Here is a 16,927-nt window from a genome sequence, read left to right as displayed (position 1 = left end):
GGCACAATTTAATCTCAGCTCAGCAGCAACCCACTGACCGTAGCACACAGAAACCATCGACCACGGGTTTGCAGAAACACATGTGCTGGGCTCTGTGTTGAGGAGGAAGAAGAAAGGCACGGTGACCTAAAGCAGGCAGGGCTAAGGCAGAGATATTTATAACGCTGCAAATATCTTTTTGTTGGAGTTGGCCAGCACTGCTGGGCTCCTTAAACCTTTGTTACTTCCTTACCACTGGAATCCACCGATGGGCTCTGCAAACCTGTGCCGGATCAGGAAAGTGGCAACAGCTTCAGCTACCTGGAAGAGGGAGAGATATTCCAGGCTATATGGTGTTGGCAATGGGAATCAGCTTTGAGGTCCTGGGGGCTTCTACTGGAAGGTTAGGCTCTATAGTGGACTCATGGATCTTATAGGTCTGGGGAGCCAGAAACCTAAAGACCTGAGTCCTGGCAGGCTAGGAGACTCCTCCCCACCATCCTTGCAAGGATAGCTCCAGAGAAATCAAGAGGAATGATGTGAAGGCTTTAATTATCCGCTGAGAGTTAAAAAGCACCTTATTCTGTAGGAGTGTGTATTAACTTCTAACTGTGACTGTAGTTTAGGGAGCAGTTTCTATCCCAATTTTCCCTTCTTCCATCTGGCTTTTGGGGGCAAGAGAGAAGTGGAGCTTAAGATCTTAACCAGAGGGCCCTGGGGTGAAATTGCACGGTGCCAGTCCATACACAGAAAGTTAAGACCGTAGCAGCTGCCAGGGAAAGGTCTGGAGAGATGGCGGAGTTGTATCTGTGCAGGCCCCACAGTAGCTGCTGCAGGCAACTCAGCCTGACTAAGAGGCTTGTGCTATTTTCTGTGAGAGCCAAGGTGACTCACAGCTGTCCTTTTATAGTCACAGAGCACCAGACTCACCTTGTCTGGGGCATCCTCATGGACTGCATGGCCACACTGGGGTAGGACCTGCATCTGGAACTTTCCTGGCGAGGAAACAAATCCAGGTGACCTCAGGGACTAAAATGGCCCTCTCCTTACCACCTCTGTGGTCTCACAGGCCACTCCAGGAGTCTAGGACCTTCCTATCTACGCCCCTCCCTAATAGTTTGGACCCAATTACCAAGGTTTGAGGAGGATGGTAATACTTGTAGCTATAACCTTGGGCAAGTGATTTTCCCTTCATTTTTGACTTTGGCAACTATTTAGCTTGCATTTACTTTGGGCCAGACACCGGAAGAAACAGTTCCTGTTTTTATAGGATTTATGGTCTAGTAGGGGAACACAAAACACAACATTTTAATGTAGCATGTAGTTCTTATGATAAAACTGAGCACATGGACCTAGAAGGACGTAGGAAAGGAGGCTTCACAATCAGATAAGGATACAGAAAGGCTTCCCACACAGGAAAAGAAAATAGCCTACACAAAGGAAAGAAGGATGAAATGGTATTTGCTCCTGAAAATAAAGAGTTTGGCACGGAGCTCTTGAGAGTTAACAATGAGGCTGGAGAAGAAAGCAGGGACCATACCGTGAAGGGTTTTGTAAGCTATGTTAAGGACTTTGAAATTTATTATTATACTAATAAGTTTCCATCTGAGTGCTTAACTATATGCCCAACTGTACTAACCACTTTCTCACACTGCCTTGTAGAACACTGTAAGCTCACCATTAATGTGATAGCTATTAAGACTGAACAGAGATGACATATAAAGCAAGACCGCTAAGCAGACTAAAGGATATGGGACCCACAGCTTCCCCTCAGTAGAGAGAGCAGACTCTCAGAGCCTAAGTGGCTCCATTTACAAAATAAGGCAGCACAGTCTGGAAGTCCTTCTGGTCATCATACTCCAGGATTCCTAACCCAGTTACACAGTGCTTTAAATTTTTTTCAAAATACTCTTCTACCCATTTTTTTTTTAAAATTTTATTTATTTATGTGACAGAGAGAGCACAAGCAGGGGGAGCAGCAGGCAGAGGGAGAAGGAGCAGGCTCCCCACTGAGCAGAGAGCCGGATGTGGGGCTCAGTCCCAGGACCCTGGGATCAATACCTGAGCCGAAGGCAGACGCTTAACTGACTGAGCCACCCAGGCGCCCCCCTTCTCTCCATTTTTTAAGTTGATTCTCAAATCTACCCTATAAAATTGAATAGGATAAATACCGAAATTCTTTTCTGAGATGATGAAATACCAAGGTTAGTGAAGTGATTTGCCCAACGCTGCTTATTTAATTAGGAGAGGAACTAAGACCACTGTATTCAGTAAGGCCCAGCTTATGCCCTTCCTCTTGCAGTAGTCTGCCCCTGGGTGCTCCAGCCTCGTCTACCCTAGTTCACTCTCTCTCGTATCTCGTAATATACTACAGCTAACACATTTGGGTTCAAACACAGAGCAGCTTGTGCCCTGCTTGTTTTGTAAGCTTATATTTTATATGCCGCTGGTACTTGCCTCCCTAGGAGTATATCATTTCTGTTAAGAACAGGGCCTAATATCAATAGAGCCCAACAGAGGGCTAGACATTGAGTAAGTGCTTAGTAAGTCTTGAATGGATAATTGAGTGAATGACCTGATAACACTTACAACTCCAACCACCCTGGGCTTGATGTCTAGGGATGAATTTTTGTTCCTCTTTGGAAAAGTGGGTATAAAGAATCAGAGAACTCACACACACTAACAACACTATGCCTAGTACACATAAAATAACGATTACGGGTAATCCTCACAATTATTCTATGAAGTGGGCATATTTCCAAACCTTTCCCTCTCATCTTACAGATAAAGAACCTTAGGTTCAGACAGCCTAAATTATTTACCCAGGTTGCATCACAAACGAGTGCTAGGTTTCTAGGAATCCATAACTAATTCAGGTTTAAACACTGCTGGGAAGGCTGTGGTTTGGAATCTATGCCAATTTGGCCATTTCCCTTTGTCTTATGGGATGTCCCTCACTCCAGCCATTTACTTTCTATACTCACGGGATACTCTGAAAGAGAAGGTAGTCTTGGCAATATCCTTACTGGGGAAATAGCAGGGCATCGAATGAGGAATCATGAGTAGTACTTCCTGGATATAATGAAGCTATCATTTGTCAGACTCTTACTTCACACACATTTTGCATTTAAACACCATACAAATGTACTGAGATATGGCATTATTTCTATTTTATAGATGAAAAAACTCAGGATTAAAGAAGTTAGCAATTCACTCAGGCCACAACACTAGTAACAGTGACTCAAAGCCAGCACTGTTTGATTCCAGGGCTGGTGATCAACAATGGTTTCAAATGCTACTCCAGTCCAGATCAACTGCTTTCAGATAGTCTCAGGGGCCATATCTGATTCTTTTGTCTGTCCAGCATCAAGCATAGGTCTTACACAGAAAGACTGCTTAGGAAAGGTTTGCTTGAATTGAATTTAAGGAAAGATGTCTAAACTCAGAATTACCAACATCAGTGCCATAAAACTCATCCAGTCCTAGTCCATGATCTTCCTCCAGGCTTCAGGATATTATGTAGTTGGAGGAGGAGTAGGGTAGGAGTGCCTGGGTCCAGAATGTGATAAATCATTCAGGAGCCTTTGAACAACTGTGGTAAAGGAATATAGCCCCTTTTTCTGTGGAGAGCCTGAGGACAGCTAAAAGAATAGTTTGAGATCATAAACATCCAAGTAGAGCTGTCCAATAGGTTTTATACATGGGGCAGGTCTGAAGCTCAAGAGAGAGATATGAGTTGGACATTTAGCTTTGGGAGTTATCAGGATGTAAATAAAAGCCATGAGATTGCCCAGAGAAAGAAAAAAAAGGAAGGTCAAGAACAGAATCTGCTTAAGCCTGAAACCTTGGCCTTGGAGTTAGCACCTCTTCTTCCCATAACCCGAAAGACACCAATGCCTATTGACTTCACCTTTATCAAGCCTTTCACCCATACTAAAGCAAGAGCCTCCACAAAACTGGTCCGACAGCCCCCACTTCCATCTGGCCAACACACCTGGACCTGAGCACAATATGTCACTTTTTTACTCATTATACTTCATGATCCCTGTGAAGCTGCCATCCACGTTCTCGTTTTATAGACTGAGAAAACTAAAGCTAAGGCAGGTCAAGTAACTTGCCTGGGGTCATCAAATGAGTAGGAAAGTAGTCGTACTCCCAACCTTGGAGTCTGTGCTTTTGCCACCTCACCATGCTGTCTTTTAAACACAGTTTACAACCCTTTGCATCCCAATTATCCTGGACCTTTCCTTTTCCTAAGAATACCAACAGTGATAAAAATACTGATCAGTATTCAGAATATCTCCTTCACAATATTATATATTTAGAGGGTACTTTATGGTTTATAATGTACTCTGCAGACACTGCCTCATTTTAATCCTTATAACCCTGAGATGTAGATGGGAGTTAATTCCCATGCTTAGATGGAGGAAAAAAACTGAAGCTCAGAAAAGGGAAATATTTGGGTCAGGAGTGGATGCTGACGTCAAGTATGGGCTTAACTCTAAAGCTCATGCTCTTTCCATTACATTTCACCATCTCGGAACATTAATTTCCACTTGACTCTGCCCTCAGAGGAGGACCTAGGGACATAATTTCTTTTCTTTCTTTCTTTTTTTTTTTTAAGATTTATTTACTTATTTGAGAGAGAGAGAGAGAGCACGCACATGTGAGCATGAGTGGGAGGAAGGGCAGAGGGAGAGAGAGAGTAGCCCAAGCTGACTCCACGCTGAGTGTGGAGCCTGACATGGGGCTCAAACTCACGACCCTGAGATCATGACCTGAACTGAAATCACAAGTGGGACACTTAACTGACTAAGCCACCCAGGCACCCCTGGACATAATTTCTTGATTACTTACCTTGCATTTGGCCAATAGTCAGATCCTTATCCAATCTATCAACACCTAGAACGAAATAGGAGAATCCAGAGGTAGCTTACTAGAAAAGGTTGTGTGAATCAGGTTTTGCTCTTCAAGTATGAAGTAAAAATTGTTACGAAGTTGTAAACATGATGACATTCTCAATTCATGTTAATGCCAATCCTAGCTCCTTGAGGGTATATGCTCACCACATGAAGCTTTCCAGAATGAGGTTCCCCTGCAATTTTTTTGATCATTTAAACTGATTTCTGAAACAGGTCTTTACTTTTTAAAATTTCCATTATACTCATAGCATCTTTCCACCACTCTAGGAGGACTTGCGCTTAACCAGGAATTATAGGCAGGCCAGAATCAGGTTATCCCAGGTGGATGCCTGTGCTTCGTTAGGTTTAGGGATTTGATGTGGAAAGGAGAAGAGCACAAATGAGTGAGGATGGCACTTGACTTTGGAAGGTACTACCCATGCGGTAGGTAGTTTGTTTGTTTTATTTGAGAGAGAGAGAGAGAGAGAGTGAGCGACCATGGGAGAGTGGCAGGCTGAGAGAGAGGGGAAGCAGACTCCCTGCTGAGCAGGGAGCCCGACATGGGGCTTAATCCCAGGACTCTGGGGTCAGGACCTGAGCTGAAGGCAGACGCTTAACTGACTGAGCCACCCAGGCGCCCCATCTGGTGAGTAGTTTTAACCAGGACATACTCAGATGATGATATACCTGCACTGCTATGGACTGAATTGTATCCCCCCCCTCCCAATTCATATGTTGAAGCCCTAATCAACAGTGTGACCACATTTGCAGATATGGAAATAATTAAGGTTAAATGAGGACGTAATTAAGATTAAATGCAGTCATATGGGTAGGGCCCTCATATGACAGGACTAGTGTCCTTTTAAGAATAAACACCAGAGAGTTTGCTTTTGCTCTCTCTTCTGCCATGTTAAGGACATAGTGAGAAGGTGGTTGTCTACAAGCCAGTAAGAAAGCTCCCACCAGAACTTGACTGTGCTGATACCCTGATCTCAGACTTCCAGCCTCCAGAACTGTGAGAAAATGAGTTTCTGTTTAAGCACCCAATCTAAACTATTTTGTTATGGCAGCCTGAGCTGATACACACACACACACACACACACTTACCAGCCAAGAGCAGCAATTTAGGGATAGGACAACTTAGAAAGAGATTGGATAAGCCTCGGAACCAGCCATCCCAGTATTTTTCTGTTTTTGCCAGTTCAATTCTCCAAGTGTACGGATGGTCTTTCTTGGTCTGGAGGAAAAGAGGAAGTTCTGAGTCTCTGAGGGCAACCCCAGGAGGAACAGGACAAAAACTAGGTCCCTGGAAAAAGGAAAGGGAAGGAAACTAGCACTTACTAAGGGGCTACTAGGTCCCAGACATTTTCATATGCACTTAATCATTAAAACAGCTTTGTGGTATAGGTTATTGTTATAATTTCCATGTTTAGATAACTAGAAGTTCACTTTTTATTTCTATTAATTTCAGTGAACTTAGGAGATTTTCTTAAGATCACAAAGCTAGTAAATGGTAGAGCCAAGACTGAGCTTCTCTTATACCCATTTGACAAAAAGAACATATCCATCAAAAGGATAATTATAAAAAGCACAGTAAAGTATGAAAAAAATACTTATGATATAATATTAAGAGAAAGAAGCAGAGTATAACATGTCATCTAAGTGAAGATTACTACTGGAAAAATGTGGTACACATAGGGAAAGAACTGGAAGGGAAAACTGAAAATATGTTGATTTACTGGTAGAGCATTTTTTCTTATATTTTGATTTATGATAATGGTATCATGTTCCTGCAATAGTAATCTGAAAAAGGAAATCGGACACAAATATTACAAAATGTATCTGTTAAATCCTGATATCTACTACACAGGCACATGGTATGGACTCATCAAATTCAAAATGAACAAATAAATGATTCTCTATACTTTTCTGCATCATTGAAAATTTGAAATAGTATAACTGAAATAAATAGTTGGGATACTGCAGTAACCACAACATGAAAATCTAGAAGTGAACATGAGACAGCAACATATTGTGTTAGCGATCACTGGATGGTTAAGATGTCCATACTAACTGAAGTGATCTGCAGATTCAACACAATCCCTACCAAAATCCCAGTGACATTCTTGCAAAAATAGAAAAATTCATCAAAAATTCATATGGAATCTCAAGGGACCCCAAACAGCCAAAACAATTTTTTCAAAGAATAAAACTGGAAGACACATGCTCTCTAATTTCAGAACATATTGCTAAGCTACAGTAATCAAAACAGTATGGTACTGGTAAAAAGACAGACAAAGAGATCAGTGGAATATACTAGAGAACTCAGAAATAAACTCTCACATATATGGCCAAATGAACTTCAACAAGGGTCCAAGATGACTTAATGGAGAAAAAAGTCTTTTCAACAAATGGTTTTGGGAAAGTTGGATATCCACATGCAAAAGAATGAAGTTGGATAATACACAAGTTTAACTCAAATGGATTAAAGACCTAAATATAAGACCTAAAACTATAAAACTTCTAACAGAAAACATACAGGAAAGCTTCATATAGCTTTTCATGACATTGAAAATGACAATGATTTCTTGGTTATGACACCAAAAGCAAAGGCAACAAAAGCAAAAATAGACAAATGGACTACATCAAACTTAAAAACTTCTGTGCATCAAAGAACACAACAGAGTGAAAAGGCATTGTACAGAATGGGAGAAAATATTTGTAAATCACATATATGATAAGGGGTTAATATTCAGAATATATAAAGAATTCCTACAATTCAGTAACAAAAAATCAAAGAACCTGATTTAAAAATGGGCAAAGGACATGAACAGACATTTCGCCAAACAAGATATACAAATGGCCAATAAGTACATGAAAAGATACTCAACATTACTAACCACTAAGGAAATGCAAATCAAAGCCACAATGAGATATCACTTTGTACCCATGAGGATGGCTATTCTCAAAAAAAAAACAAACTAACAAGCGTTGGCAAAGATGTGGAGAAACTGGAACTCTTGGGGCACTGCTGGTGGGATTATACAATGATACAATCACTATGAGGACAGCATGGAGTTACTCAGAAGTTAAAAGTAAAACTACCACATATGATCTAGCAAATTTACTTCTGGGTATACAGCCAGGAGGAGTGAAAGCAGGGTCTTGAAGAGATATTTGCAGACCCATGTTCATCGCAGCGTTATTCACACCAGTCAAGAGGTATAAACAATCCAAATATCTATCGAACTATGGATAAACAAAATGTGTTTTATACATATTCTTTAGCCTTAAAGAAGGAAATCCTGTCACGTGCTACAACATAGCGGAAACTTGAGGACATTGTGTTAACTAAAATAAGCCAGTCACAAAAAGACAAATACCGATTCTACATCTATAAGATATCTAACGTAGCGGAATTCATAGAAAGTAAAATGGTAGGTATGGGAGGAAAGGGAAATTATTTAATGAGTACGGTGTTTCAGATTGAAATGAAAAAGCTCTGGAGATCTGTTTTACAACAATATGAACACTACTGAACTATACACTTAAATATGAGTAACGTGGTAACTTTTGTTATGTGTTTTTTACCAAAATTTAAAAAAAGAAAGAAAAAGATCAGTGGATGGTAGTCAGGCCTTCCAGTTCTCACTAAACAATGCATGTGCAACATTTCCCATTTATGAGCCACTTCTAACAGATTCCACAGCCAGAGAGAGCAAGACCCTCCGAAATGTACATTGTATTTCATACACAAATGATAAATTTAAGGTAAGGGAACTTCCAAGGATAGCAATATTATAAAAAGAAATTTTAAAAAAGGAGTTCAAGTCCTAAAAATATAAAAACCAAGAAAAAAATCTGGATAGAATTAGAGTTGCTCCTGTATTCAGGGCTATAATAATATATCCTTTCTTTGGAGAACTGGATCATAAAGTTAATTTAGTTTAGATTCCCTCCTCTGACAAATGGTAATAAAACAGATCAATGTAAGAAACAAAACAGATGAACATGGGGGGAAAAAGAGAGAGGAAAAGCAGAAAACAGACTCTTAACTATAGAGAACAAATTGAGGGTTGCTGGAGGGGAGGTAGGTGGAGGGATGGCTTAAATGGGTGATAGATATGAAGGAGGGCACTGGTGATGAGCACGCGGTATTGTATGTAAGTGATGAGTCACTAAATTCTACTCCTGAAACTAATATTACACTGTATGTTAAATAACTGGAATTTAAATAAAAACTTGAAAAAAGAAAACTAAAGAAAGAAAAAAAAACAGATCAGTGTAATGAGATCTAACTGTTGGATAGAAGAAGCAGAAAGCTGGCTACCAATCATTCTGGGATGTTCATGTGGGCAGGATGCGGTTCTCCACGCAAGGGCATCAACCACAGGCTTTGCATTATTTCCCAACACCTTACTTGAAAAGCATTTAAGAAGACAGGTTTTGTGTCAGTCAGACTTGATTTAATGCAAAAACCAGCTCCATCGTCAGCTAATAAACTGTGGGTCCCTTTGGGAAAGTTACCTAACTTCTTCAAGTCTGTTTTCTGAGCTATAAAGTGGGCAACAGAAAATTATTGTAAGGATGAACTAAAGATACTCACGTATGTAAAACAACAGGAACGTGGTCTGGCACATAACAAGTAATCAAAAAATCAAAATCTTAAGAATATGGGATTTCAATAGTCTTGAAAAAGAAGAGCAAAGCTGGAAAACTTACAGTTCCTGATTTCAAAACTTGCTATGAAGCTACGATAATGAAGACAGTGGCACTTGCATAAGGACAGACATACATATCAATGGAACAGAACTGACAGTCCAGAGCAAAACCCTGGCATTTATGGTCATTTGATTTCCAAAAAGGAATGCAAGACAATTAAATGGGAAAGTGGGGTCTTACCAACAAATGGTCCTGGGACAGCTGGACATCCACATGCAAAGAACGAAGTTAAACCTCCTACCCTCATACTATACACAAAAATTAACTCAAAATGGCTCGCAGACCTAAACATAAGAGCTAAAACTAGAAAACTCTGAGAAGAAAACATACGTATTAATCTTTGTGACCTTGGGCTAGGCAAAACCTTCTTAGATGTGACATAACAAAATAACAGATAAAATGAATTTCATCAAAATCAAACTTCTGCACTTCGAAAAACACCTCAAGAACATGAAATGACAATCCATGTAACAGGAGAAAATATTTACAAATCAGAGACTTGTATCTAGAATATATAAAGAACTCTTATAATTCAATAAGAAAAAGACAAAATACCCTATTGAAAAATGGGCAAAGGATCTGAATATACATTTCTCCAGAGAAAAAATGGCCAAGAAGCCCATGAAAAGATGTTCAACATCAATAGTCATCAGGAAAATGTAAATCGAAACCACAATGAGATGCTATTCATACCCATCAAGACGGCTATAATAAAAAAGAAAGACAATATTACAAGTGCTGACAGGGATGTAGAAAAACTGGAACACTCAGACACTGGTGGTGGGAATATAAAATGTTGTGGGCACTTTGGAAAATAGTCAAGCTATTTCTCAAATGATTAAACACAGAATTAGCATCCAGCAATTCCACTGGTGGGTGCATACCTAAGAAAAATAAAAATCTATGTCCACACAAAAACTTGCACACAAATGTTCGTACCCAGCATTACTCATCACAGACAAAAAGTGAAAACAATCCAAATGTCCGCTAACTGATGAATGGATAAAAAAATGTGGTCTGTCCATACAAAAGAATATTATTCAGCCCTAAGCAGGGATGAAGTACTGATACGTGCTACAATACAGATGAATCCTGAAAACATTATGCTAAGGTAAAAGAAGCCAGTCACACACAAGACCATGTGTACTCATTTATATTCCATGTCCAGATTAGGGAAATCGACAGAGACTGGAAGTAGATTAGTGGATGCTGAGGGCTGATGTTGGGGAGAAACGGGAAGTGACTGCAAACAGGTATGACATTTGTAAGAAAGTGATGAAAATGTTCTAAAATTAGATTGTTGTGATGGTTGCACAACTCTGTGAATCTAGTAACAACCGCTGAACTGTATACTTTGGATGAGTTACCTTTCAATAAGGCAGTTTAACAAAAGAGATTTATGCATAAACGAATACCTCCTGGACAACTGAAGTTTATTCCTTTAAGGACCAAAGGTTAAAGTTTCCCTTTTCTTTTCTATATTTTAACCACATTGTATTAGACATCACCCCCCACCCCCGCCAATGTATATCTTCTCTTCTTTTACACAGCAAAATGGATGCAAGAGAACTCTTATGTATGTCTCAGGATCATTTCAAACACCACGTTTTATATTAGTTATAACAGAGATATCCCCTGAGGGCTAATAATGGGCTCTAAATGGCCCCTGGCCACCATGCTTTAGAAGTTGGTCTCTTTGTTGTTGTAGTTGTTAAGTTTAATTTACATTATTAATATTTTCTCCATCATTTTATTTTTTAATTTTTCTTTATTGAGCTATAATTGACATATAACACTGTGTTAATTAAAGGTGTATAATGTGCTGACTTGATACATTTATGTACTGCGACATGCAACACCATAGCAATCGCTAACACCTCCACCACGTCACATAATTATTTCTTTTTTGTACTAGGAACAATTAAGACCTGATCTCTTAGCAACTTTGAAGTTTATAATACAGTATTGTTGCCTATAATTATTGTGCTGTGCATTACATCTCCAGGATCTGTTTATCTACTACTTGCAAGAAATAGTTTGTGTTGTTTGGGGTCTGTGTCCTTCCTCAAGGGTAGGCTGTTTTAGCTGTACTCCTTATTGCCTAATGTGTTTCAGTCTGCCCTCCTAACAAAAACTGCTGGAGTTTACTAAACTCCATGTAACTGGGCTTATAAAAAAACTACAAAGAAAAAATAAGCTGGAATTAAAAACCAGAGGATCTGGGTGTGTTTTAGCACCAACATTTATAGATGTCCATAGGCAAGAATCTGTACCTGCGTTGTAAAGCAGTGATAATATCTATAATGCAGAGCTAAAATGAGAACGAGCGATGGTAAATGTGACGTACTTACTATAGCTCCCAGCACATAAAAGGCAAAAAGTAACTGAGAGTTTTTATCAGAGTCTCAGATCTACTAAATGTTACTTGATTACTTTGGGAAAGTCTCTTCATCTCTGAGTCTCAGTTTCTATACCGTTAACACGGGAGAGAAGATCTCTCCTCACCTCACAGAGTATAGGAAGGGCAAATTAATCATGCACTGTTTATATTTTTATAAATTCCAAAGAGGTATAAAGAATTATTCATTGATCTTAAGGATGACAGAAGATCCTCATTAAATTAAAAATTGTTTAAAAAAATGTACAGCTGCTGTTTAAACAATATAGGTTTGGACTGTGCAGGCCCACTTATACATGGATCTGGAAACAGTACAGTACTACAAACGCATTTTCTCTTCCTCATGATTTTCTTTTTTTTTTTTTTTCTTTTTTTTTTTTTTAAAGATTTTATTTATTTATGTGACAGAGAGACAGCCAGCGAGAGAGGGAACACAGCAGGGGGAGTGGGAGAGGAAGAAGCAGGCTCATAGCGGAGGAGCCTGACGTGGGACCCGATCCCGGAACGCCAGGATCACGCCCTGAGCCGAAGGCAGAGGCTTTAACGACTGCGCTACCCAGGCGCCCCATCTTCCTCATGATTTTCTTAAGAACACTTCCTTTTGTCTAGCTACTTTATTATAAGAATACAGTATTTAATATATATAAATATACAAATTATGTATTGCTCAACTATTTATCTTATTGGTAAGGCTTCTGGTAGGCTATTAGTGATTAAGTTTTTAGGGAGCCAAGTTATAGTTGTTTTTTTTTCTAGAGAGAGAGTGCACATGTGTGGGGTGGGGGTGTGCGCAGAGGGGCAGAAGGAGAGGGAGAGAGACAATTTTAAGCAGGTTCCATGCCCAGTACGGGGCCCCATACAGGACTCAATTTCACGACCCTAAGATTGTGACCTGAGCTGAAATCAAGAGTCAGACGCTTAACCAACTGATCCATCCAGGTGCCCTAAAAGTTATAGTTGGATTTTTGTGTTGGGGGTCAGTGTCCCTAACCCCCATATTGTTCAAGGGTCAATTGTCCTCTCCTCCTTCCAGACATAAGGGAATATGTGGTGTACACCAAGTCCATTACTTGCCATTAGTAAGATGTTTATAATCCATCCCAGAAAGTCTGCTGCTCATGCTCACCAACCATTTCCAAGAAAAAAACACTCCTTCCCATGACTATCCTCAAATCAAGTGTTCAACAAGTACTCACAGAACACTTGCTACACACACGCCCCCCCACCCCCAGCTAAATGCTGAGGGAAATTCATATAGAACATTAGTTCCTGTGCTCAAAATACACAGGTTATTTTTGTCGGGAGACAACTCTTGTGCAATTAAAGGACACTGAATCTGCATTCTAGGGATGACTACAGGAGACCATAGTATCTTTGAATGTCGTTTATGAAAATCAATTCTATGATTTAGCCACGACTTCCAAAGATAGTGCTAAGTTATGTCATACAGACTCTCAGTGCTATACTGGAGAGGGACTGATATAAAATGAGGTCAGAAAACTTCCCTGAAGAGATACACCTTGAAAGATGAGTAAGATCTGATGGGCCTAGCGTAGACTAGTAGGAAATCAGATTGTCTCATGAGATAAACCATAGGAACAGAGTACTGAGGTGAGAGAGAATCTGATGAGAGAGCAGTCTGTTTGAGGGTAGGGTATATACTCTAAGTTTTATGTTCCAATTTGTCAAAGCTATCAACAAGTGCCTTATATCTTATAGTTAACCTAAATATCTATTATAATATCTTCACCCTCTAAAATATCTAATGATGAACAAAAAGAACATGTCACCTTCCCTTCCCCACCCCCACACACTCAAACGATTCACTGCCCCATCCTTCCAAGAATGCCAGCTTTCACTCACCTCCATGTCATCTTCCTTTTTCCTCTTGTTTACGGACTCACTTCCTTCTTCGTCTTCTTCTTCTTCCTCTATGATTCCTTCCACTATAGATTTTGAGCCTTCCGGACTTGTAATTCCTTCACACCTAGGTGGGTTTTTTTTTTTTTTAAAGTGCTGTCATACATCTTTCTTTTATACACAAATTATCTCAGAGATACTGTACTTACAGTCTTTAACAATCAAATGTCATTTAAAACTTAATGCTTCAGGGAGAAGGAGGATGTGAACAATGTGCATTTAAAAATGTGCAGAAATAGACCAGGGCTATGGAAGGTATGACTATATTTCAAGGTCTGGTTTCCAGTTCTTGCGCCAATGCTGACCCACAGAAGGGAGTAAGCATTTTCTGTAGCATGGTGACAAGAGTTTTATTGACATTATCTTATATGATCTTCATAAAAATCCTATGAAGTAGCCCTGAAAAGTAAAAAAATTGTCCAAGATCACCTGGCTTATTAGGAGATGAGGCTGGAAGGCAAATCCAGGCCCAATTAACTTGATGGTACTCTTCTACTGTACCCTGCTTACAGTAGAGCAAGGCTTAAACAGCATGGGTAAAAGGCCCCCACTTTCAATTAGCTGATAGAAACTGACAATTACAATAACCATAGCCAGCTGAACCTTGCGGATTAGAACATCTGATCCAACCAATTACTGTTGTTGTTTTTCCTCTAAAAAACAATCTTTATTACTTAATTAGGTAGAAAAATTATTATATGAACAGCTGATACCATAATTCCTTTTAGAAAGACCTTGTTGGAAAAAATACTCTGACAATATTAAAGGTAAAAATCCCAAGGGCCTAGGTAGCAGCTAGTACTAAGGTCTGTTTTGCATGATAAAGAAGGATTTGTTATTTTGCCTTTGAAAGGGAGAGAGAAGGGAGAAGAGAGAGAACAAGCAAGATAAAGAGACTGGGATAAATTGAAGGGTCAGTGAAACTTCAGTGGTGGATTTTTAACAGTGTTAACTTGTCCTTCCTTGTCTTCTCTACCAATCTCAGTAAAGTGTATGTTCACAAAATGTTTTGTCAAGTGGGGGTGTTCTATGGAACTTGAGGTGTCAAGTTTCACATCTAGGGTCAAGGGAGTATAACAAAGAAACAAGACGTGCTTTGGATTTCCACAGCTATGGATTAGGAGGTTCAAGAGAATTTCACCTAGATCAAGAAGGGCAGGAAGATTCTATCTGGTATCTATGTGACAATTAAAACACACTATATACACAAGTTTACATATTAAGACTTAAATTTACATTTTAGGTAAAATTTAAAAATCACTGAACTACCTGAATACAAACCATAAAACTTCCTCACAAAATGCTTTACCACTGCTTAAACGAATCTGATCTCAAAATATTTAGGCATTGCAAAGTGGGCAGTCTCACAGCTTATTCAAAGACTGCTTTGTGTTTGCTGGATATTACTACTCAAAATGCACTTTTAGGCATAAAGTCTATAATATAGGCCTTGAAGTCAAATACACAGGAGACTGTATCTGAGCTCTGTCATTCACTAGCTGTGTGATCCTGGGAAAGCCACTTTACCTTTTCTGAACTTCCATTTTCTCACCTACAAAACAATACTTACCTAAAGAGGTATTGTAAAGATAAAATGAGATGGTGCAAATGAATTAATGAATCTAGGTAATGATCGATGGCTAGCAACACTCAAAAAGAGACAACCAGAAATTACTTGCTTCCTAAAGGCAGTACCTATCCTTACAAACAAATAAAAAGCCAAAATAATAACAAACCTGAGCCTGATCAAGTCTCTGGATGTAACTAACAATTTACAGACAGTACAGTTAAGAGAGGAACATGTGAAATTACAGCTTCAGGAATCAATCAGAACATCCAGATTGTGGGAAATTCTACAGGGCAAACAACCAGGTCTCTTCAGCAAATGAATTGCAAGGAAAAACAATGAGACGAAAGGGGAACTTATAAATCAAAAGATACTTAAGAGATACATCCTCCAATTGCTATGTATCTACCTTATTGTAATTCTGATTTGATCTATAAAAAAATTATCAGTGAGACAATTAGAAATGTGAATACTGAATGGACATTTGATGACATTAAGGAACTATTAAATTTTTTAGGTGTGATAACGGTATTGTGAGTGTGTTTAAAGTGTCCTTATCATTTAGGGTTTACTGAAATCTTGGAATTTATTTCAAAATATTTTGTAATTAGGGGAAAATAAAGGGGCACAGATGAAACAAGACTGGCCATGAGTCAACAACTGTTGAAAACAGGCAATATGTATACTGGGGTTCATTGTATTATTCTACTTCTATATGTTTAAAAATTTCCATAATATAAAATTTTTAAAATGAGAGCATGTATATAAAATACCTGGTACAGTGCCTGGCAAATAGCAGGCATTCAGTAATGCCATTATCATTTTCGTCAACTCTGTGCTCCCTGTCTGTTCTGCTGGGCAACATTTTCTCAATTCATCTAAAGTTTATTTTGTGACTACATAGCAATACTCAGGACTCATGTAACCTTATCCAAGAAGATCAGTTGGGCTAAATAATCTTAGCTTAGCCTTAGAATTTGGCTTTCACTCAGGCTACACTAAAGCTTTTATACTGTGATTTCTTCCTGGTCAGGTTTGGCTAAGAACCATTACCAGAATAAAATCATAGCTTCCAGCACTAGACTGGATACTTAATTTTTAATGTCCATCTTCTGGGATTCTTCACCTTTTAAGACCCAGAGTTGCATTAAAAAGGTAATCCTATATTATATATAGGCTTTGGGATTTCTTTAAAAAAAAAGAAAAAGAAAAAGAAAAAGAAAAGAAAAGCTATGAGGCGAGCCCAACTGAGCTCATTTGTAAAAATTATCTAAAGCCATTCAGGATAGTAGGACAGGTCTAAAACAAAAAGCAATTTGTAATTCCCTCAACATGTTTCAGTCTCTACCCAGCCCAACAGGGAAAAATAAGACCTACTGTTTGACTTGGCCAACCATTGAGACCCGGGCTGACTCCAAATTTCGAATCTGACCGCTCTTC

The 16,927-nt window shown here is 39.1% G+C and overlaps 1 protein-coding gene across 1 annotated transcript in view; it reads right to left on the bottom strand.

Annotated features, from left to right (window-relative positions):
- The window catches only part of PPME1 (protein phosphatase methylesterase 1), an 83,918-nt gene that overhangs the window by 2,299 nt on the left and 64,692 nt on the right, over window positions 1-16,927 (bottom strand). The window contains exons 9-14 of the mRNA XM_040631319.1: window positions 16,865-16,923; window positions 13,864-13,987; window positions 5,988-6,117; window positions 4,837-4,881; window positions 910-974; window positions 233-300 (exon numbers count right to left, since the gene is read on the bottom strand). Coding sequence (XP_040487253.1) covers window positions 233-300; window positions 910-974; window positions 4,837-4,881; window positions 5,988-6,117; window positions 13,864-13,987; window positions 16,865-16,923 — 491 coding nt within the window. The remainder of the gene's footprint in view (window positions 1-232; window positions 301-909; window positions 975-4,836; window positions 4,882-5,987; window positions 6,118-13,863; window positions 13,988-16,864; window positions 16,924-16,927) is intronic.

Source organism: Ursus maritimus, unplaced genomic scaffold (genome assembly GCF_017311325.1).
Source record: "Ursus maritimus isolate PB19 unplaced genomic scaffold, ASM1731132v1 scaffold_16, whole genome shotgun sequence".
Classification (NCBI taxonomy): Eukaryota; Metazoa; Chordata; class Mammalia; order Carnivora; family Ursidae; genus Ursus; species Ursus maritimus.
The sequence above is the reverse complement of the archived record's forward strand: the minus strand, read 5'-3'. Positions and strand labels throughout refer to the sequence as shown.